The sequence below is a fragment of the Sturnira hondurensis genome, unplaced genomic scaffold (assembly GCF_014824575.4).
Source record: "Sturnira hondurensis isolate 20B ecotype Veracruz unplaced genomic scaffold, ASM1482457v3 Scaffold0003801, whole genome shotgun sequence".
NCBI classification, from domain to species: Eukaryota; Metazoa; Chordata; class Mammalia; order Chiroptera; family Phyllostomidae; genus Sturnira; species Sturnira hondurensis.
Window position 1 is genome coordinate 2,867,273 of NW_028076432.1, and position 22,052 is coordinate 2,889,324.

General features: G+C 38.2%; 1 protein-coding gene across 1 annotated transcript in view; it reads right to left on the reverse strand.

Moving 5' to 3' along the window:
- Positions 1–22,052, reverse strand: part of NAV3 (neuron navigator 3) — a 364,273-nt gene that overhangs the window by 198,358 nt on the left and 143,863 nt on the right. The window contains exons 6-7 of the mRNA XM_037042823.1: positions 3,328–3,396; positions 418–560 (exon numbers count right to left, since the gene is read on the reverse strand). Of these exons, the coding sequence (XP_036898718.1) occupies positions 418–560; positions 3,328–3,396 (212 nt within the window). The remainder of the gene's footprint in view (positions 1–417; positions 561–3,327; positions 3,397–22,052) is intronic.

Here is a 22,052-nt window from a genome sequence, read left to right on the forward strand (position 1 = left end):
GCTCCAATCTTAACTGCCCAAACACTATGGTACTTACGTTAACGAAAGCTAAGGATTCAAATAAGCTTAACAGAGATTTATAATTTCAGGAGAAGTGTTCATAAAACACAAGATAAAAGATAATGCTATTTATGTACATCTGGGAGAAACTCTTCTGAGAAATAGATTTTATACTGTATATAATTAACCACTGTAACAGAAATGAGTCAGTTTCCTTAAAATTTTCTTCGGATAAGAAAACCCCTGAAGAAAGTTGGAATTCAGGAGGAGACAGTTAGAGAATACAGAAAACTTCACTGATAGCATTTCCATTCCAAAAGGTGGAACACCGCTCAAATATCGGACTTAGCATGGAATTCATGACGTGCATCCATCCGTCATTCCGGTGCCCTCACGCAGGAACAGGGCAGGGCTTACCTCTTTCATTGCCGTTTGCATATGCTGGAGGCTTGTTTTTGTCGATGCTGTTAAAGCTCTGACTCCTCCTGTTTAGGTTGGAAGCTCCCTGGACCTTGCTGCTGCTGCTGCCCGCAGCTGGCACCCTGGAGGGCCCGGGAAGCCTGAAGCGGTGTGAGAAGAAGGACATCACTGTTGTGTATTACCAAAACGGGGGCGGGGGTGGGGGCGGGGGTGGGAGGTCTAGGCAGGGAAGAGTTCATGTGAAAATCACAATACACGATGTTCTAAAATCTACTTAGCATAAAATGCTGCTTTAAGTGACAGAAAATAGCTAAACATAAAGTTTGAGAATTTTAGGAAAAAAATTGTTTCACTTTTTAATAAATATGGCTCCAAAGTATATTAATAGTATAGACCAATTAGAAATAAAGTCACCTGTAACTGAAAAAAAAATCATACTTACCATACCTTGACGAATAAAAATTCAACCTAAAGGTACTGTAACAATTACATTAAAAGCAGGGGAAATAATAACACTTGACTTTACTATGTTCTCAGGGCACTGATCCGCTAAACGTTAAATACCTATTGACTGTCTGAGCTGGTCAGCTGCTTCTGAACATGCAGCGGAGAGCGAGGTCGTGAGTTGGTTCATTTCTGACCAGTCTGACTCTCACGAAGACTTCAGTTCTCTTTCCAAAAAGAAGCCCCTAGGCTTCATCTCACAAGTGTGGCTAAGCAGTCACAGAAGCAACGTAACAAGAAGGGACTCGGGTCTCAGGAGAAAGTCTCTGCTGGCGGGAAGACAGTTTAAGATGTACCTCAGTAGCGTCAGCTATTCTTTGCGTATGAAGGACAGGACAAAAGAAAATAGGTGCAGACTATCTTAAAACCAGGGGAAGTTTGACAGGAAGAACAGATCTGCGGTTATTTTACTGGGACTCTAAATAGATTTGATCATTCGCTGTTTAAACAATTTCTATATTAAAATTTCAAGTCTCAATTTTTTCAATGGATTGTGCCTAAAATGTGCAATTGCTATTTTGTTTTATATTCCTAACATACCCTGTGTATACAGTAAACTCAATCTGCATAAATTAAAAACTAGAAATTAAGAAATCATATTGGCATTCTGAGCCATAGTTAAACACATGGTATGAAAAGCTGCTGGCCATTTCAGTAGTGCCTGCTGCCACCATGTGTCTGCCACTGTGTACTGCCGAGATACTTTCCATTTTAAAACAAAAGTACCCCACAACTTCCAAAACACTACTGAATTGCTTACTGTTCTCGTTTTAAATGTTTCTAATGTAAAATAATGCTTATATCTGTTATATCAGTGCCTGATATATCAATTTCACGGTCAGTTGTGACAGTATTCACATTTTAACTCAATGCATAGTGTTACTTGATATATTATTTCCATAGAGTATTAGGAGATTGAATGCTCCATAATATATCAATAAATACTTTTTAGTAGTAACAACAGTAAAATGGAATGGACATCAGGAAAGCACATACACCAGCTTAAAAGCAGAAGTGTTGATTTCTTAAAATAGTTAATAGTTTCAAAATGTTGACTGTATTTTGGAGTTTAAGTACATGTGGCTTAATAAAGAATCTCATCAGCTATTTTGCTAATTAGAGCCTGTGTCATACTCAAGATGAGAATTTTTTCCAAATGATTCCAGCATTTAAACTTGTTCAAATCCATCTCCAGATTTACACGGATTTTGTTGCAAAGCGTGCTATGCTTGCAATAAAAGTTTATCTGTTTCTAGAAAGTAATTGAAATATGCATTTTAATCTTTATGGTGACCCATGAGGCCAAGTGATCTGTAGTTCTGAGAAGAGCAAATTAAAACTAATTTAGAAATCCATTTGCTCTTCTCATTACCCTAATTTGACAGGCAGCCAGAGCTCCAGAACATCCATCGACATAATGAGAAGAAATGAGAATAAAGACCCGAAAAAGAAGAGATAGAGGTGTTGTATTGGATCAAAGTACTTAAAATATATTTTATATGCACAAGTCTTGGAAGTGATAATAAAAAGCTCATGCGCATGGCGGGTCACTGTTCTTGCACACCCTAACTTATATCATGCCTTCTGGTTTTTAATTACATACCCTTTTAATTTGTCTCTCCAGAACAATTTTAATTACTACAGAAAACCAAGGCAAGGGGAAAAGTGCATACGGCAAGTCAAGGCACCGTGATGAGCAGGCCTTGCATTCAAACATCTCACAGTAGGACTCATCATTGCAGCAGTGCCCAGTGAGCCCCCAAGACACCTCCCGGGGAGGGAGGTGGCATCTGGAACCACGGAGAGTCAGGGGCACAGACACACTCTCTGGGCTCCCCTCAGCTCTCCCATGCCGCCTTCATGCCTTCAGCAACTGCACGTTTAACAGAGAACCAAACACTTTCAGCATGTTTTTATATGCCTGTATTTTCCAAACAGTCCAGGCTGAGCTGGCACTAACTTCCAAATTAACTAACTAACTAACTAACTAACTAACTAAATATTGGCCAATGTTTCTTAATTCTGCTTCAAAAAATGCAATCATCGATGCATGTCCATCTCAAAAAGCATTTGTAATTTTGCTGCATGACTTTCAGATTCCGTGACCTGGAATAGGACCCTCAAAGCAGTTTTTCTTTAAGCCTGGAACCCAGACTTCAGTCCAGTTAAAGCACTGCATCTGATGAGACTCAGTGAAAGAAGCCAAACCCCATTTTAATGCTCAGACTCCAACAGGCTCATCCCTGCGGCTGCGCAAGAATACCCTCTTGGAAGAATTCGGTCCCCTAAACTGTTCAGCCAGAAGTACTGTGGTTTTTGGAAAAAATTAGAATGATGGGACAAAATATCACTGGGCATTTACTTTATCATCACTAATAAGCAATAAATTAGACATTAACTGACCTAGTAGGCTTTTTCTGACTGGTTGCAACTCCACTGTGATTAGACTGAGGTGCATATCTGGCTGCCAGACTGTATGAGAAGAAACAGAGAAATTGAATTAAAGAGATTTTTTGAACATGGAAAGAAAGCACAAACTTACAAGAAAACTATGGGTTAATGAAATGCAATTGGAACATGTATACACATGGATAAAGAATAAATCAATTAGAAACTTATGATAATGCAACATATACACCATGACATTTGATTATGAATGCGCCGTGACATAATGCAGTGCACCCCTTCTGACGAAGGATGTCATCACTGACTTTAAAGGAGGCCTGTGTGACAGTATGCACATTATTTTAAGTAGTACTAATCACCTTGTAAAATATTTAACTGTTGTAAAGGACTATGAAAATTTCAGGAAAGCTAAAGCTCGGCATATAAAATAGAAAGATCTCTCCCTCAAAGAGTTAAAATGAAAATTAGAGCATGAAATGAGTCATCACTTTCTTTAATAAAGTCATCTAATTTGCTGTTTTCATTTGCTTTTTTCAAAACCACATAATTAGAATATCTGCTTTCTATAACTTATTGCTGATCTTTCATCATAGAGTGTTTTTAAGGAAGTAAACTATACAGATGATATCCTGAAAAAAGAGTTATACAAAAGTCGAGACGAAAGTGCAATTAAATTCTTCAAAAACAAAGTGAACGACTACTAATGACAACTGGGTATTCTTGAATTATAATTCTTAATAATAAAAATGGATAAAAAACACAGAAGAACACATTATTTAAACCAAGTTTTAAAGAGCAGTGAATACTTTATAAACAAAATGAAAAGTTGTTCTTGAAGTTAAACTGACTGCAAATTCTCCAAGGGGTTTGAATCTGGTGCTCTGAAGGGTGTGGTGAGACCCAATAGCCCCGAAGGACGCTGGCACACCCCAGGATGGTAACGGGCTGACTGACGCCTGCGTGGGCAATCACTCTGCAGGTGAGTCGTGATGGCTCCGCATGCACCCGGGGGCTGCATGCACATTTTCCAAAGACTCCAAAGGAAACAGGAGCACCACAGGGGTGTTGGAATCCGGGTAGCAGGGGCACTGGGAGCCCGGCTGCAGCCTATACAGGTGCTCTGCTGCCACCCAGAGGGTATTTCAGTCAAAGGATGGATTTCTCAAGATGATGACATATTTCCTAAGTTAACTCTTACTCCACTGAGCGAGTCTGTGGTGGGAGCACGCAGGTCCTTAAACCACGGGTTAAACAGGAATAAATCCTGACGTCTAGGAAACTTTTCAGTTCACAGAGCACTTGTTTTTCGTGTTTCATTTAAGATATGTTGTTATCTGCATAAAGTATTGCTTTCTATATTCAAAGTACTCTAGACTCAGTCAGCTGCCACAACTGGCCAAACAACACAAATAGTAATAACAACAGAGGATAATTTAAAATAAAAACCAAAAGTGTCTCAATGAAATTAGAAAATTATTTTTAAAATGTGCATTTAAAAATAAATGCACCTAAGAAAATCTTTTGTGAACTCAGCCTGCTTCGTCAATCCAAGAGTCAGAGAACTACCTAAATGTTCACCACTGCGGCTTGTCCCATAACTCTCCAGATGAAAGACGGGTTTTAGCAGGAGAGACAACAATAAAACGAGGTACTTTCCTTCTTGGAGCTGAAGCTCCCTCATTGGTTTTTCCTCCATGATTTTAAGAAATACCATAATTTCTAGTATAGAAATGAAAAACAAACAAACAAACAAAATTTAGAGAGGTCAACTGATGTGGGCAAAATCAACTTGGTTTAATGGCTCAGGTGTGTGTTCTAATGTGTTACAGAGAGTCCTTGCCACCTACGTTTTTATAATACACACGCGCACTTTAATCTTTTGAAACTAGACTTCTGCCCTGGTTTCCTGCACTTGTGAAACTGCTACTGGAAGAACACAGAGCTGTGTTAACTTCACACCATACTCCGACATCTTTGCACTTGACCGCACTGTTCCCTCTGCCCTTTGCAGTCTCTCTCTCTCATTTGAATGTGCTCACCGGATTTGCCCACCATCTTTTTTTCAAAGGCCCTCTTCCTTAATCCATCTCTTAAGGAAATGAGTTTTCTTATGTCCTCTTTCCTGAAATATTTAAATGTGCTCTTTTACTTCATAATTTGTTTCTTTCTTTTTTTAAATAATTATTTATTTATTTATCTTTAGAGAGGAAGAGAAGGAGAAAGGGGGAGAGAAATATCAATATCAATGTATGGTTGTTTCTCGTGAGTCTCCTGCTGAGAACTGGCCTGCAACCCAGGCATGTGCCCTGACTGGGAATTGAACCTCGATCGTGTGGTTCGCAGGCCCGTGCTCAATCCACTGAGCTACACCAGCCAGGGCCGTAATTTGTTTCTTACCCAGGATTTCAAGTAAAATCTACCAGAAACTAGAATTAATGTCTACAACACACTCCCAGCCATCAATAGCAACTGAGTAAAAGAGGCCCCTTTCCATGATCCTCGAAATTACCACATTAAACTCACCATGTTCCTTCTTTTATCACCCAAGTCCCAGTCAGATCCTTCCCTTCATTTCTTGGTTTCTCCTCATAGCATCACCATTTGCTTTGGTCCTATGAGCTGAAACCTCTACAGTTGATTCTTCCCTTTTTCTTTTTAATTATTGTAGGTGTTCGATCATCACTGTGTCATTTGCATGTATGTTCTTGTTCAATTTCCATGTTAATCACACTAAACTCATGATCTCCACACTTTCTACAAAACATCTAGCTCCCTTTATTTTTCTTAGTTGTTTTTTTTTTAAAATCTGGCTCTGCTTTCCTAAATAGCAGAAAAATATTTTTTTCTCCAGAGTACTTGAAATACCATCTCCCAAGTTTCAGATTTACAAACACTAGTAAAAAGCAGGTGAGTAGGTAAGCTAACACAAGTTCTTAGTAAAACAGATACAAAGAACATGTAGACACAGCTCTGAGGCAAGTGGGGTAGAAACACAAAGTCCGGGCACCAGTAAACCAAGGCTTTTCAGACATCTGGACTCAATGAAGATTGCATATTTTTTTCCTGAAATGTTGTCAAATGAGACTATAGCTAATGAGTGGCAAAAATATCAGTGACGGAACAAAAGAAGTAAGTATTTTGAGATTCACTGGGGGTTCTACTAAAGGAAGTATCAGCTCATCTACCTGATAGAGTGGAACATTAAGGGAATTCTTTTTATTTCCCATGACTTGGAAGGGATAAGGGGACCAGCCAGTGGTGAGGGTTGGGGGAGGAGAAATGAAACTCATCTGGGGTCCAATACACAGAGAGATTTAAACTGTCAGAACTTTCTTATCTGGCATCAGTGCAAATGCTGATGTGGGCTGTAATGTCCAGTTACTATAAGGAAAGGAAGGTTCTCAAAGCAAACATCCCGAATTGCCATCACCCATTTTTACCATCCACCAGAGCTTCCTAACTCACAAATGCTGTCCACAGACCAAGAAAACAGGCACTGAGTCAGAATCTGCACTTTAACAGAGTCCCCCAGTAATTCCTATGCATCACTAGTAAGACTGAAGGAGCCGCACTCTGCAGAATATCCACAAACGGACAACCCCTCGGAGAAAAAAAAGTGTGTCGTTTCCTAAATCAAACAGCACAATCTTACTAACTCAAGGCATATCTCATCTTCTATCTAGCTGCTGCTTAATTTTTTATTTAATATTTTATTGTTTATGCTATTGCAGTTGTCCCACTTTTTGCCCCTTCACTCCCCCCCCCCCCCACGCGGCTCATCTCCCACTTCCACAACCAGTCCTCTCACCCGGCCACTACCGAGGCCTCTCTTCTTCTAGAAACCCAAGTCTTGCCTTTCTCCGTGGGACAGTGCTCTCTCCAGCTACTCCTCCTCCTGTCTCCCAAATATGGGCCAACTCCTGTCCCCACCTGTACATTTTGGACTACTGTCATAATATTTTCAAAATCATAATCCTAGGCATCAGCTGACTCCTCTCCATTCTTTTTATTCCACATCTGTATTTTGTACTCAAATCTCAATCCTAAACTCAGAACCTCTTCTCTAAATGTCTCCTTGATACTTATTACATACTCTACCAGGATCTACTGCCTACATTTCTCCCAGATATTCCAAACGTGTTCGAGACTTCATTCACTTTCCTTCCTTCAGACCACCTTCTCTCTCTTTGATTTTGCTATTTAAATTCAGTGTCACTAACACGTTCTCCACTGAATATGGAGTTGTCCTGATAATTACCCACATTTCTTTTTAACCTCCTTGTCATTTCTTTTGTGGACTTTAACAATACCTCCTCATTAGATCCTTTGTTATCAGTCCATTTTTATTGCCAGGCAAATCATTCTTCTCACAGCCAACAGAATTAACTCCCCCAAGAAAGAAGAAACACCAATCTCTTTCTTTGAAATTGCTGTTGACTCTCCATTGTCTCCAGAATAAAATCCGAGCTCTGGGGTTTGCACGTGCACCACTTCAGCATGTCCCCTCGTCTTCTCCTACAGCTTTGTCTCTTCTGCCACACTCCACCCCACGCTCTCCACAGTCACGACCTCTTCCCCGGCCTGTGGCCTCTTTCCTCATGGGCCTTTGGATTTTCTCATGAGGATTCCTTCATTTGAAACCATTCCTTCTCCCTCTCACATTATTAAGTCATACTTGTATTTCAAAATCTTGATGAGATATCAATATAAGTGGAAGCATATTTCAAGTTTAGAGTTAGTTTTTTTTCTCCACTGGTTTATAGGTCTTCATTCATCTCTAATTATTAGTTTCATATAGAAATTTATCACGGTAAATGTTTCCTGAACTGAATGTTTACTGTCCAACACAGAAATACAAGGTCGGTCCAGAAAGTATCCAGCCATGCAATATTTAAAAAAGAGACATTTATTGAAGCTACAAGATACAAGAAACATTGTACAAAGGACAATGATACCTCTGTCCCCTTCAAAGTAGGCACCTTGGGACCTCACACAGTTCCAATCACCATCAGCTGCCCCATCATATTTTCCTGAATCTCCTCGACGGTCTGAAATCTCTTCCCTTTCAAAGGTGATTTTAGTTTTTGGAAAAGCCAGATTTTGCAGAGTGTCAAATCTGAGCTGTAGGGGGCTGAGTCACCTGGGTGATTTGATGTTGCACCAAAAACCTCTGTAGGAGACGTGCGTGATACATGAGTGGGAGCGTTGTTGTGATGAAACTGCCAATCACCAGTTGCCCACAGCTGCAGCTTTCTGAATCATCTGAACAGTTTCAGTGGAGGAATGTCCAAGCTTAATGCAAAATTTGAAGCAGATTCGTTGCTCTACTCACTCAGTCATTTTGAATGTGACAGCTTCACGGTACACATGTTCACTCCATGGCATCTACTGTTCCCACTGACTAGTATAGTGAAGTTGTCATTGTTTATGCACACGCATTGCAGTCTGCTCTCCTTAGCTGTCAGGTTACAATGATGTCACACAAACCATTCTCACTATATTATTAACAATGGTTGGACATTTTCCCAGACAGACCTCGTATATTATGTTTATTTTTTTTGCATCCTCAGTTCCTCTCATGGGGTTGATACATGTTTGATAACTAAATGATTGATAGAAGTTTACTGAATAGTATTATCAAACAATGGTATGTTATAGCACCATCATTTAAGCTAGGGGAACTACTCCAAGAATGGAATTATTAAAAGTATACTAAAGAAATACACTCATCTCATTGTGTCCTTATTAAATAACAAGCAGTTTACATTTATTTTCTCATTTTTTTTACTTTCTTTCTTTTTGCTGATGATTTTCAGGAATTCTTTTCTTTATTGAATTAATTCGGGTGACATTAGTAGCATTTAAACATGAAGTCATTCATTTGTACCAGTTACACCTCTTGTAAACAGCAGTACTAAAATTTAAACTCTGATTTGCTAGTGTATACACTCTGTGCTGCATTCTAGCATGCAATATCATCTTGTTGCAAATTTATTACAAATTACAATATTTTAATGCTTTTTTACTATTAATTTATTGTAAAAGTAATTTATTGCCTTGCAAATCTGCAAATACCTCAAAGATATTATAATAGTAACTTTATATTCCATACATAAAATCACCTCTTCTACTCTCAAATAAATCTACTTTCAATAGATACTCTTCAACATTCAGATAGATAACATTAAATAATTTCATTCAACAGGTCTGTTACTATACATAGAAATCTAGAATAGACAATAACAAATGTTAAACAGCAAGATACTTTTAGCATCTAAGCAGCTCTCCTCAAATATTGTCCAAGTAAACTCTATCTTTAAAAACTTTAAGCAGCACATTAGTCAGAGTGAGCAAATATGGGACATTATTTATAACCGCTCAGTGCCCCACCCATTGAACACACAGCCAATCAATCACAGAACACTGCTTTCTGCTGAGCCCTGTGTGGGCCTCAGAACCCTTGACCAAGACTCATGTAACACCTCTTGATTAAAAAAAAATAGAGTAAGAGTGAAAATTATTTTCATCTCTTATTTAAGTTCTCATCAAAATACTGTTAGATTTTAATGGTTTGGTACAGGAATTTTGTAGAAGATTCTATTTCTGTTGTATTTATTCCATCAGTGGGCTTCCATGCAGAAGTAAAGACTATGTAATCTTATTCCTTAGTTTTCATCCTCAAAAATAAAGTTAAACCCAGACACAAAGCACACATGCATCATTAAAAATCAGCAAAATGTAATATCTGAGTCTCACACAATCTATCATTCTTTATTTCCATTTACTACTAACAAGTTAATTTTTAAAAGAAAATCTCAGTGGAGACTGTTGGTATTTGAATTGTCTTGATTTTTGCTTAATTACAAATATTTTAAAAGATTTTATTGATCTTTAGAGAAAGGGGAAGGAGGAGAAAGAGGGGGAGAGAAACATCAATGTGTGGTTGCCTCTCATGTGTCCCTTACTGGGGACTTGGCCCACAACCCACGCGTGTGCTCCAGAATGGGAATCACATTGGTGACCCTTTGGTTTACAGGCTTGTGCTCAGTCCACTGAGCCACACCAACCAGGGCTAAAATATTTTTTTCTTATTTACTCATTCTGCAAATATTCTTTTAACACTTACTATTTGCCCAAGTCAGAATCCAAAAAGCCACAGCAACTTGCTAAGGAACTAGGCCTTTCTCCTGCCTGCAAGGGGAACACCAAAGGCTTTAATTACAGAACAAATAATAAATTCCAGATTAGAGAGATTCTTTTCTTAGAGATGTAGAGGTGGAATAGAGGAGGAAGGAGCCTAGAGACCAAATAAAAAGTTACTCCTATAATCAGACAAGATTTGATGATGGTCTACACAATGGGAGAGGCCCAGAAAATGGAAGTTAACAGTTCATTAGAGACATTATAATCATGGCCATTGAAAACGTAAGAGAGAGAGAAATCTAAGATGGCTCCAGGGTGTCTGGCTTGAGTTGCATAATAAAGTTACATAGTAGTAGAATGAAACTGAACATCCTTGGTATTGTGTACAAAGATTAAAAAAATCAAGTCTCCACTTTTAAGTTATGTCACCAGTCAGACTGCAAATGAAGCAACAGGTAATTCTAGGAAGACAGATTTCCACAGGTGACTAAGTCCACTTTCACAGTACAGACAAGCAGAGATCACTTCATGATCTTATAATAATAATGATTTTCTTATAAATTCCATGAATGCTTTTGGATGTTGAATGAATTAATAAATAAGCAATTGTCTTCCTATGCCTAAGGTTTTTATAGATAGACACTGATATTGAGAGATTGATTGTTTAACATATGCTTTATTTTCTTATATGAAATAGTTAAATATACTGTATCTTCTAAGCATATCCAAACTATATTTTCATATAATCAATCGATCTATGAGAGATTGATTCAGTGGGTTGTTCCTTTATTCTAATAAGCATATATTCCTTGATGTAATCAACAAATGAATGAATCATTAAAAAGAGTTGTTGACTACTGATCCTATGCTGGAAAGATTTAATTTGGAAAAATTAGGTTTAAAAGTGCAGGGATTAGTGTTTTGTTCTGAGAATAGATTTCTTGAAAGTGAATACAATTAACCTTTAAAACCATACTTACTAACTCAAAACTCTTCCTAACAAGTATAATTTGATATTTAATAGAAACTGAATTGACTTCGAGCTTGGAGAGAGAAACACAAAACGACTAGGCAGGTGTGCAAAAAGTGGCACATGGAAATATTTACCGTCTGTGGATTATTACATGGAAATGCTGGCAGCGAACATCGAGTATCTTGGTTAATGGCACAGAACCTAGAACTGGGCAGCCCTACCTGAAGACCAGCTCAGCCCTGCTCTGCCTTTGTCCACATCAGTTGATGAGGACAATGCTTTTACCTACCTCAAGGGTTTTGTGAGGGTTAAACTGCAAATCACTTAGATGGTCGTCTTGTACAAGTAAGTGTTGTAACAGTTAAAAAAAATTCTGCGGGATTCAGATGTACATTTGAGAACCTCCAGCTACACTAAGTAAGCTTCTCAGGTGAATTTAGAACAACATAACTTCCTATATTCTTCAGTGCCTATAATTGCCCTGCCCGCCTCAGCTTGGTAGTCTTACTAACACCACACCCTTCGGTCCTCACCTATCACTTCTGAGATTGCCACCTGCTCTGACTCCACAAGCAGGGACGGCAGTTGAGCTTTGAACTCGTGCTCTCAGCCTTCACGTGTATAATCTCTGAAACCATGATTTCCTGAAAGTGAATACAATGAGGTGTTATCCTCTCTCAAACCCTCCTGGGCACTACTCACTCTTCTTTCTGGAACTCAGCAACATCAGCCCCTAGAGGTCGCATTCCTATACAGAACCATAAGAAGTTGTCCCTAAGAACATGCAAGAACTATTATTCCCAAAGGAACACACACACAGTGAGCCTTCTGGAACCCATAATTCTCAGCACTAAACAGAATTCAAAAAGTGTCTCAAATATAAAATTTAATAAATGTTTTACTTTTTGATGTATGATTATATGAAAATATAGTTTTGATCTGCTTAGAAGATATAGTATATTTAATTTACTATTTCAACCAGAGTTTTATGGTGGATTTATACTCTAGATTTCATGACTAGTTTGAAAGATAAGGATGAATGTCTCAGAAAATGAGACATTCTTCAACAAAAAAATAACCAAAAAAAAAAATGCCTTTGAGAAGGTAGCAAAGAAGCTACCAAAGAAGCTCTAAATGTGTTGCAAAACAACTGAAAGGAACATTCTGCTGTTCACTCACTTCACCCAGAAGTGTGGTCGCCACAGTGTTGATTTGAGCCCTCCTTTTTTCTCCCCAGCTGTATGCAATTTTCTTGAGGAATCTCTTCCCTCTTGATCATTTCAATCAATAAAACATAGTTAAGCTAATGTTCCCCGATCTTTACCTCCAGTGCTACCAGTTCCCCTGGGCCCCAGAGCCACACACGAGAAAGAGTCCCACTGAAATACCAAATTTATGAAAGCCGAAGTTAAACTTTTTCTCTCCACCTCCTTCTTTACATCTGTTTCCACTACTACATTATTATTTTATTCTGTACTGAAATACATCACTATTCAATGAGTCAGCAAAATTAGAAACATGGTGATTTTCTTTCTCCATTATCTCCAAACAGCCCCAAGCCCATTTGCCAGTCCAACCCCCCACGCCAGCTAACCCTGACCTGATGGTTCTCCAGCCACTGTAGCTGCAGTGTCCCTCCCCCACTGCTCCCCAACGCCCAGATCTGCCCTGTCACCAAGCTTATTTTCCTCAGTTAAAAATGGCACCATTTTTCCTCTGTTAAAAAAAAAATCCAAGGCAATTTTCCTTGACATGCACGAAATAAGTCTCTTCCACTAGATACAGCATGGGCAGCCTCCTGAAACTGACCTCTGCCCACTTCTTTCCTCTTATCTCTCATCAGACCCTGAGGCAATTTAAACCCAGAGCTATAATACATTATTTGATGCCCCTTTCATTAAGAGGTGGGATCTTTGTCCCACTGCCACCCCTTGAATCTGGGTGGGTTTGTCACTCCTCAACCAATAGGTCACCACGTAGCAAGCAGGACGTCTGGGAGGTTGCTGTGCTGGAGAGGCCCTGTGCAGTCACTCTTTCAGCTTAGCTGCTAGACATGTGAGATAAAGTTCCCTTAGAAGCAGATTCTCCAGCCACGGATGTTTGGCTTCCTAGCAGTTCCCTCTAGAGGCACGACCTGTCTGATTCCTAGGCCCACAAAATCCATAGTGTCATAGAATGGTGGTTGTTTTTTGCCACTATATTTTGGGTGTTTTTTTAAACAGCAATAGATAGATACCCTGAACACACTTTCAGTTACAGGTTTGCCTTGACCAAATAGTTGCCATTTCCTGACTATGAAATAGCATTGCTTTCCCCAGTGGATGGGCCCCATCTCCCCTGTGGTCACCAGGTACCGTCCTCTGCTGGACTGGGTAGCAGACCCTGCCGAATTCTCTGGTTAGACAGGCCCTCCGCTAGAGTGTGGGCAGTGGAAAGGAAGAGCACCACGGTTTCTTGGCCACACATCTAGCACGGTTCTTGGCAAGTGGTGGGCACTGAATCTTTATTTGTGAAAAGGTAACCTTTGAATTCTCATCACTAATGGGGGAAAAAACACTGGGCTTTAATGTAATAGGTAAAGAATCACTAAGAACAATATCATCTTTCATTAAAACATTTCATTTCACGTCCATGTGGTATCCATTCACTATGCCCAACTGCATTGTGATTGGCTGACTAACACACAAGAATGAGGCACAAAACATTATTCTTAAAATGTTTGTGCTTAATACAAATCTAATCAAATAAACTATGTTTATCAGAGAAAGACAGAACATAAAGGCAATTTTTCATATTGTGTAGATTTTTATAACTCCATCTGTATTAAGAAATCATACAAAAACTATTTTAGAATGGCCTTTATTCCTTCCTTACCTACCTTCAGTCCTGAAGTCACACAAAAGCACATACAGACATCCCTATACAGAAACCATATACAAACATTTAGTATATATACAAATATTGGATTCCCAAAGAAAGGGAAAAATGCGCTTAACCCCATCACCACACATGTCCTTTTGATAGCACTACGCCCAAGGCACTACTGAGGAGAAATACAAAGAAAACAAGCACAGGATTTGAAAGAAGACATTTCTTGGGCATGGGTTTTAGTGAACACTTTTTACCTCCTAACTGTATTTTTCTTTTTCAAGATGGTATGTGACAAGGGTAGAAATTATTTCCTTTGAAATTCACTGAATATAACTTGAGAGAAAATTAAGAATGAATTAGCCAAGACATACTATAATTAAATACATGGGAATAAAGTTTTAAACTGAGGATTTTTAGGCAAAACAAACTTTGAAGACAGTGAAGCACAGTCATTAAAATGTTAAGACTCGGATACACTGAAAGATATGTCCTGTGATCACTGCGTACAAATGAAACCATATATTCAGAGTTAAGATGTGAAGAATTCTTTTAACCAAATTCTTCCTTTAGTATGAAGATTTTTCTCTCTGCATGATCCTTGTGTAATATTACAAATAGTAGCTGACCAGCTAATAGCTCTAAGAAAGAGGGTGCTCTTTAGTTACTTCTAAAAAAGTACCTTTGTATCTTAAAACCATGTATGCTCCTTCAAAAATATTTAAGATGTTTGCAACAACTATACTTACATCAGAGAATGTAATCAACATGCTTTCTTGTTCAATTTAAATTTTGCTGAGGCTTCACTATAAACAGCTATTGCCTAACTCGCACATGAGTCAGAAACCAGCTTTCATTCACATGTGTTTCTTTTTAGCAGCCGGGTGGCGGCAATATCATCCCAAGCATGTGCAAGACAGGTTACTGCGATAACTTATCCCATTAGTGAATTATGATATGTAAAGCTGTTACTCCCTCTGTCTTATCTTAAATTTCGACTGACAGTTAATCAGGCCACCTGCACAGTCTACTCTTGTGGGATTTCAAAACAGTAACTGAGGAGGGAGATGCCTGTGTAATTCAGGCCTGCATCTAAGTCTCCTGCTCTTTCAGGAATGCAGAATTTCAAGATAAAGAACTCAGGAAACTGGGGCCATATTTCTTTCACAGTGTTACCATAAATTAGATCTTCTACAGTGCTTTTACGTACATGTAGCTCAAAACATTATGCTTTTCCATGAGTTTTTACATTTACAATGTTCAGTATGGAGTAAAATTATATCCTAATATAGTAAGTGCTCCATTACAAAAGTTAACTTTAATGTAACCAACTTAAAAATTTTTATCCTGAATACCAGTAGACAAAACTATTTTGTTAAGCTGAAAATTTGAACAAGATTTGGCAAAGACTACTACCCTGATCAGTGAAAAATATGGATTAATACTCCTAAAGACTTAAAAAAATGTAGTAAGCACAAAATATATTAAACTATTTATTTCATGGAAATGATCTTTAATTTTAATACTTATAAAGTAATTACATAAATGAATGTTTGTAAAGTACTTGAAGGCCAGTTAGAATGTCAACTTTATAGAGTCCTTACAATTGGGCTACTCTCAATGTACAGCAAAGTAAATGTGATGACCAGTATGGTCCAGCTCATAGCACGAAGGAGTGTCTGGTGTCTCGAAACACCTGAGGGTGAGCGTTGGCCCAAAGTCTGCCCCTCAGCTCTGCATGGACAGAACACTGGTTTTGTTTATACATGTTATGAGACTAAGAGGTTACTTAGGAAGCAGGGGACAGTAGAGGTGGTTAGAAGTGGAAGCATAGGAAACAGAACATGAAGAGGCAAATGTTGACAGCATACTTTATAATAAAGAAGGACCCATGGCCAATGGTGAAAACCTCACTGGTAAGATGCAGCCACAGAAATGTGTAAGTCCCTTAAATTCACCTCAGTGTCACCCTGTCACCCCCTGAATATAGTCTGGTTTTCCATGGAGGTCTGACCACAGGGAAATAATTCAATGATCATACTGACAAGATCATTATGTATTTTAAGATAGTTGCATTTTCCATAAATCAATAAGTTGAAATTGTGAAGTATAATCTTTAGTGAAAAACATTAATATATGGTCATTTCATAGGATTTAAAATCACAGGTATATAATCAAGTCTCCATTACCAGTGCTCTATTTGAGAAGAGAGTGCCCCATAAATACTAAAAATAAAATAGAACCAAATAACTTCCAATGCCTGGGAGATACTGTTCATAAAATATATAAAATATCTCAAAATATCCTTTGCTAAAATGTTAAAGAAATAAAGACAAATCAATTATCCTGGACCACAGTTCTGTGATGATACACAAATCACATTTTAAAGGGTCAGTAGTTATAAGACCAAAAAACAAAAACTGGCTCGATATTGTTTTTATCTAGATATCTATATCAAAAAGTATAAGCCATAATTTAAATTCTCTAAATGAGGAGTCAAATACTTTAAAATATATTATATTCTCATAATTCCCTTGGAAAGATAGAATATAATTATGATGTTTTCATTTTCACCTGGAGAAACTATGTTTAATTCATTGATTTTTATTTTGTTAAAGAAAAAAAATAAAGTTATCAGAACTAAGAATGATTCTCTCCAAGCCTTCTCCCTCATATGATGTCACTAACATGTTGATAAAGACAAAATAAAGTTTTAAGTTCATAACATCAAGGATGACAGAACAGAGGCAGGGGACGTAAGTGGACAAGAGACTTCAAGAGATTTTGGAGNTATAATTATGATGTTTTCATTTTCACCTGGAGAAACTATGTTTAATTCATTGATTTTTATTTTGTTAAAGAAAAAAAATAAAGTTATCAGAACTAAGAATGATTCTCTCCAAGCCTTCTCCCTCATATGATGTCACTAACATGTTGATAAAGACAAAATAAAGTTTTAAGTTCATAACATCAAGGATGACAGAACAGAGGCAGGGGACATAAGTGGACAAGAGACTTCAAAAGATTTTGGAGACCTGAAAAGAAATCAAGTCATATGAGTGGAAAACATATTGTAAGGGAAGCCTCATTCTAGTAAATACCTGGAGAGAGGCTTAAACACAGAAAAGGAAGGAGAGAGAATGGACAAGCTAATTGTAGACGAAAGGACAGGACTATGAGTAAAAGGGAGTTTAATCAAATGTTTATGTCAATCACTAGCAAGGACCAGTTAAGGCCAGACATAAAGAAACCAATTAATTAACCATCAAAAAAAAAAAAAAAACAGAAGAAGGAAGAAGAAGAAGGAAGAAGAAGGAAGAAGAAGGAAGAAGAAGGAGCTACTTTAACTATAATAAGTGAGTAATCCCAGAAAAAAAGATGCTGACATAGAAGAGTCCCTCAGTTTACCTGGACTAATCCCTCTAAGTCTTCATTAAATAAGCCTTGGTCCATTCTTAAACTTTTCTATCAGCTTATGCTTATAATTCAATCAAATATCAACTTTCAACAGACACTCACAAAAGGGCTTGAATAGTGAAGAATCAGAGTTTATGTATTAATTCTGCAGAACATCCTTATAATTTGCCATTATATAAATACTTCATTGGTTTTAAACTATTGGAATTAACCTTTTCTGAGAACTTGGAAAAATCCTATGTGTACAACATAGAATATAAATTTTTTGAAACAATAAAAAATTAAAGTGCAAATGGAAATTGTTAGTAGATGGGAGAGAACTCACAGAAGTGCTAATATCCTGTTTTTATGAAACACAATGTCAAGACATATTCTACAGTTGATGGAGAAAGAATTAAAGGTGTTATTTCATTATATAAAGTTTCTAACCTAACTAGTAAAAGAACAAAAAGAGTGACATTTAACTGTTAGCAGCACTCCTAGAAAAGAACTGTCTGTATTTACTATCTCCAATTCCTCCCTCCTGTTTTATATCAAACAGACCGCAAACAAGCTGTCACCGCCACTACTCCGGTGGAACAGCTCCTGCCGACGTCTCCAGCGCAAAGCCAACCACGGATTATTTCCCAGCACTCATGCCACTCCCGTGCAACATTTAACGCAGCTGGGGGCATGTGGGTAACTGGGCTAGAAACATAAACTTTGTGGCCCCATCATCTGGATTTAATTTATGAGTTAATTATGGTGTGCGCAATTTAATAGATCTTTCTGTTTTCAGTTTCTTTATCTGAACATAGGAGTAATAATAGTACTTTGTCACAGGGGTGTTGTAAGGACTGAAAGAGTGAAGGTGTGGATAAGGTACTTAGAATGGTGCCCGGAACACAGCAGGGGCAACACGTAAACTATGACTGTTGATCGTGCCCTGCCGCTGGAACACTTCCTCCACTCCTTTGCAGGGGGAAGGAGTTCTGGCTCTCCTCCTGCATTGTCATGGGCGGCCTCTTCTCAGTTTCCTCTACCAGCTCTTGCCATCTGCCTGATCTATGCACATTGGTGGGCCCCTGACCCCATCTCCGATCCTCTTCTCTTCACCTACACACAGATTTTGGTGACTTTATTATGTCCAGTGTCATAACTTCTTATGATTTCTACACACTCATATTTCCAGAATTTTTGTTGATAGCCTACACCTTAAACTCCAGTCTTGGAACTCCAATTGTCTCCTTCCTCTCTGCAGTGAGATACACTTACTAGACATTTCAAAACTGACATGTCCCAAGTCAGTATGTGGCCTTCTCCCCGCCAACCCTGCTAGTCCTCATTCTTTTCTCTTTCAGGAAACGGAAGCACCATCTTCCTAGTAGCTAATACTAACAACAGTATAGTCTCCTCTGTTCCCCAGTCCAACTGCAGACCTCTCAGCTAAGTACCCTCAAGATACATTTAGAATTCACCCTCCTCTGCTCACCTTCACCATGGAAGTCTGAGCTTTCCTCCACAACTCCACAAGAGCTCTCACCTTTTCCCATCATAATCTATGCTTCCCACAGTAGCCAGAGTGGCCCTTTGATTTGTCTACTGCTTATGTCCTTCTTTATGGCCCATCGTACCTTCCCATGTCTCCCAGAGCAACATCCAAAGTCCTTACAATAACGACAGGGTCATACTAGTGTCTCCCTGCTCTTTATCTGAATTACACGTTACTTTCCTGTCTCTTCCCCTCTGATTCAACCCAACTGGGAGAGGCTCCCACGTCAAGCCCTTAGCTACTGTTCGTCTGTCAGCCTGAAGCACCTACCACAACGTAATCACCCAGCTCCTTTGCTCATTATCATAAGTTTGCAAAACTATGACATCTACACCTCTTTCCCCCTTCTTTTATTTATCTTTCTCCACTATCAGCTATCCAATTACTGTTACGTATTTTAATTAACTATTTATTATTGGTCTACCATTGTCAGAATGAAAGCTTCAAGAGGCAAAGATTCTCTAGTGTATTCTGTCCTCTGCTGTGCCTCTATTGCTGCGCCTCCGTTGCTGTGCCTCTACTGCTGTGCCTCTATTGTGTAGAACAGACTCAGTGCTACATAAATATTTGTTGACTACATTAAAGGGGGATGGGAGGGCCAGGGGAGTGAATCAAAAGACAATGACCAAGTCAACAAACGAAAATGATAGTAGAAGTATTTCCTTTAGCTATGTGGTATTAACTACCAAAGAAAATGCTTAAAATAATTAAAGGAGTTACCTCTGTGTAGCTAGATTGAGCTTGGAAAGGTCTAATCATTATGCTGTTATTTTTAATCATAAGGATATTATTACTTTGAATTACCTTTAATGAAAATTAGAAATACAATGGATCAGACAAAGTGAGAAAGGAAGAAAGTGATGAGGTTGACAAGGTTTTTAATGTGGGTCAATCTATTTTCTTAACACATGCGATATGATCTTAAAGTAGAAGAGAATATAAAAGTAGTTATTTGTGTGTCTACTATACTTGTATGCTAAGTAGTAGGGTAAAGAGGCACATTGTACACAAATTATGTCATATAGTCTTCTTGATATCCATATGAGGAAGTTATCATCATTTTAACATTAGAGGGAAGCACACTGGCATTTGAGCAGGCCAAAAATCACGTGCCCAATGTCCCACCACTGGGAAGTGGCAGGCAGAATTCAAACCCATGTCTGTCTGACTCTAAAATAACCAGTGCTACATACCTGCTGTTCCATCTATAACAACAGAAGAATGAGTGGATGTCAAGCTTTTTAAATAAGGAATAAAAACAGAATATGAGCAAAGTGTGTGTTTGTGTATGTACATACATTCTTTAAATGTTATATCCCCTTAAATTGTTCAATTAAAGAATAATTTTTTTTCTTTAGGCAAAAAATATCCCAATTTTTTTCTTTTTTGAATATTCTTTTTTTAAAATCCTCAGCCAATAATATCTTTATTGATTTTAAGAGAGAGAAGGAAAGATAGAGATAAAGACAGAGAGAGAGAGAGATGTAAGAGAGAAATATCAATTGGCTGCTTCCTGTACTCACCCTGTCTGGGGATTGTAACTGCAGTCTAGGTGTGTGCCATGACTAGGAATTGAACACACAACTTTGTTTGGTGTACGGGATGATGTTCCAACCAACTCAGCCACACTGGCCAGGGGAAAATATTCTGCTTTTTAAAAAAGATTTATAAATGTCCTTTAATTTTGTTTTGCTTCAAGTTTAATTGATTCACTGACTTTTTTGAATACCACACTGTAGGCTAGAAAACAGAGTTGAGTTCAGCAACTAATAGAAGCCAGGTTCGTGAGAGCTTAGATTACCAGTGCCTTCTTGTCATCTTAAATTAAACTTCCTCATGTGCTTTACAAGATTTATAACCCCAGGCTGAAAAGCTGTAAACTGTCCCAGTTTCAGAGCGAATCTCCCAGAAGGAAATTATGTTTCCTGTAAAAGAAAGGCAAAATCCTCCACGGGAGAGGCTTCCAAGAGCAACGTGGGTGGGTGGTGGGGTTGTAGGAACCTCGGGAAGGGGCTGCGAAGGGAATAGACCAGTCACTCAAAAAGCTTGGACCCTAAGGTTTGCAATTTGAGTTGCGGGCTCTACAGGAGTAGGTGTATCTAAATTGTGCACTGACACAGTCTCGATTTTCTCCCACAAAATAAAAAGCAGAAGAGTAAATGATCATCTGTGGAGATCATGATCTCTCCTACTCCTAAAACCACTCTTGTCTGAGTTCAGAAAGTCTTGCCGTCATCACTGCCTTTAGCAATTCCATCACCTATCAGTGTGACTTCTTATCTCCCTCCCTTTCACATTCAATTATTTTCTTACTCACAGGTTTTAAGTCTATAAAACCTATAACTAAAGTATTTGCTCATGTGATTCAAACTATTTAATAACAGGATAAAAAACATTTAGTCATCTGGCTCAAAATTAAACTTGAAGGCCCACATTTTAAGGAAAATCTTCTCCCTTTTTAAAAAGTATTTAACAAATAAAAATTATCTTTTCCACATACTATCATCTAACACCTCACATGTATAACCAGACTAGTATGAAAGAAGAATAAATTTTAATTTTATAATTTTCTTTCACTATAATACTTCACCAGATATTCTGGGGGAAAATTAAACACTCTAAAATGAATTCTGCTCACTGCTGGTAGGTCTCACGTGCCAGGCATTGTGTGTGGTTTTGATGCTACTGAACTTTGTTACAATGAGAACTGTAATTGTCAAAAAAGAAGGGAAAATATGATTAGCAGAAATATTCTGAATACCTAAGACATATTTGTTGATAGAAATTAGT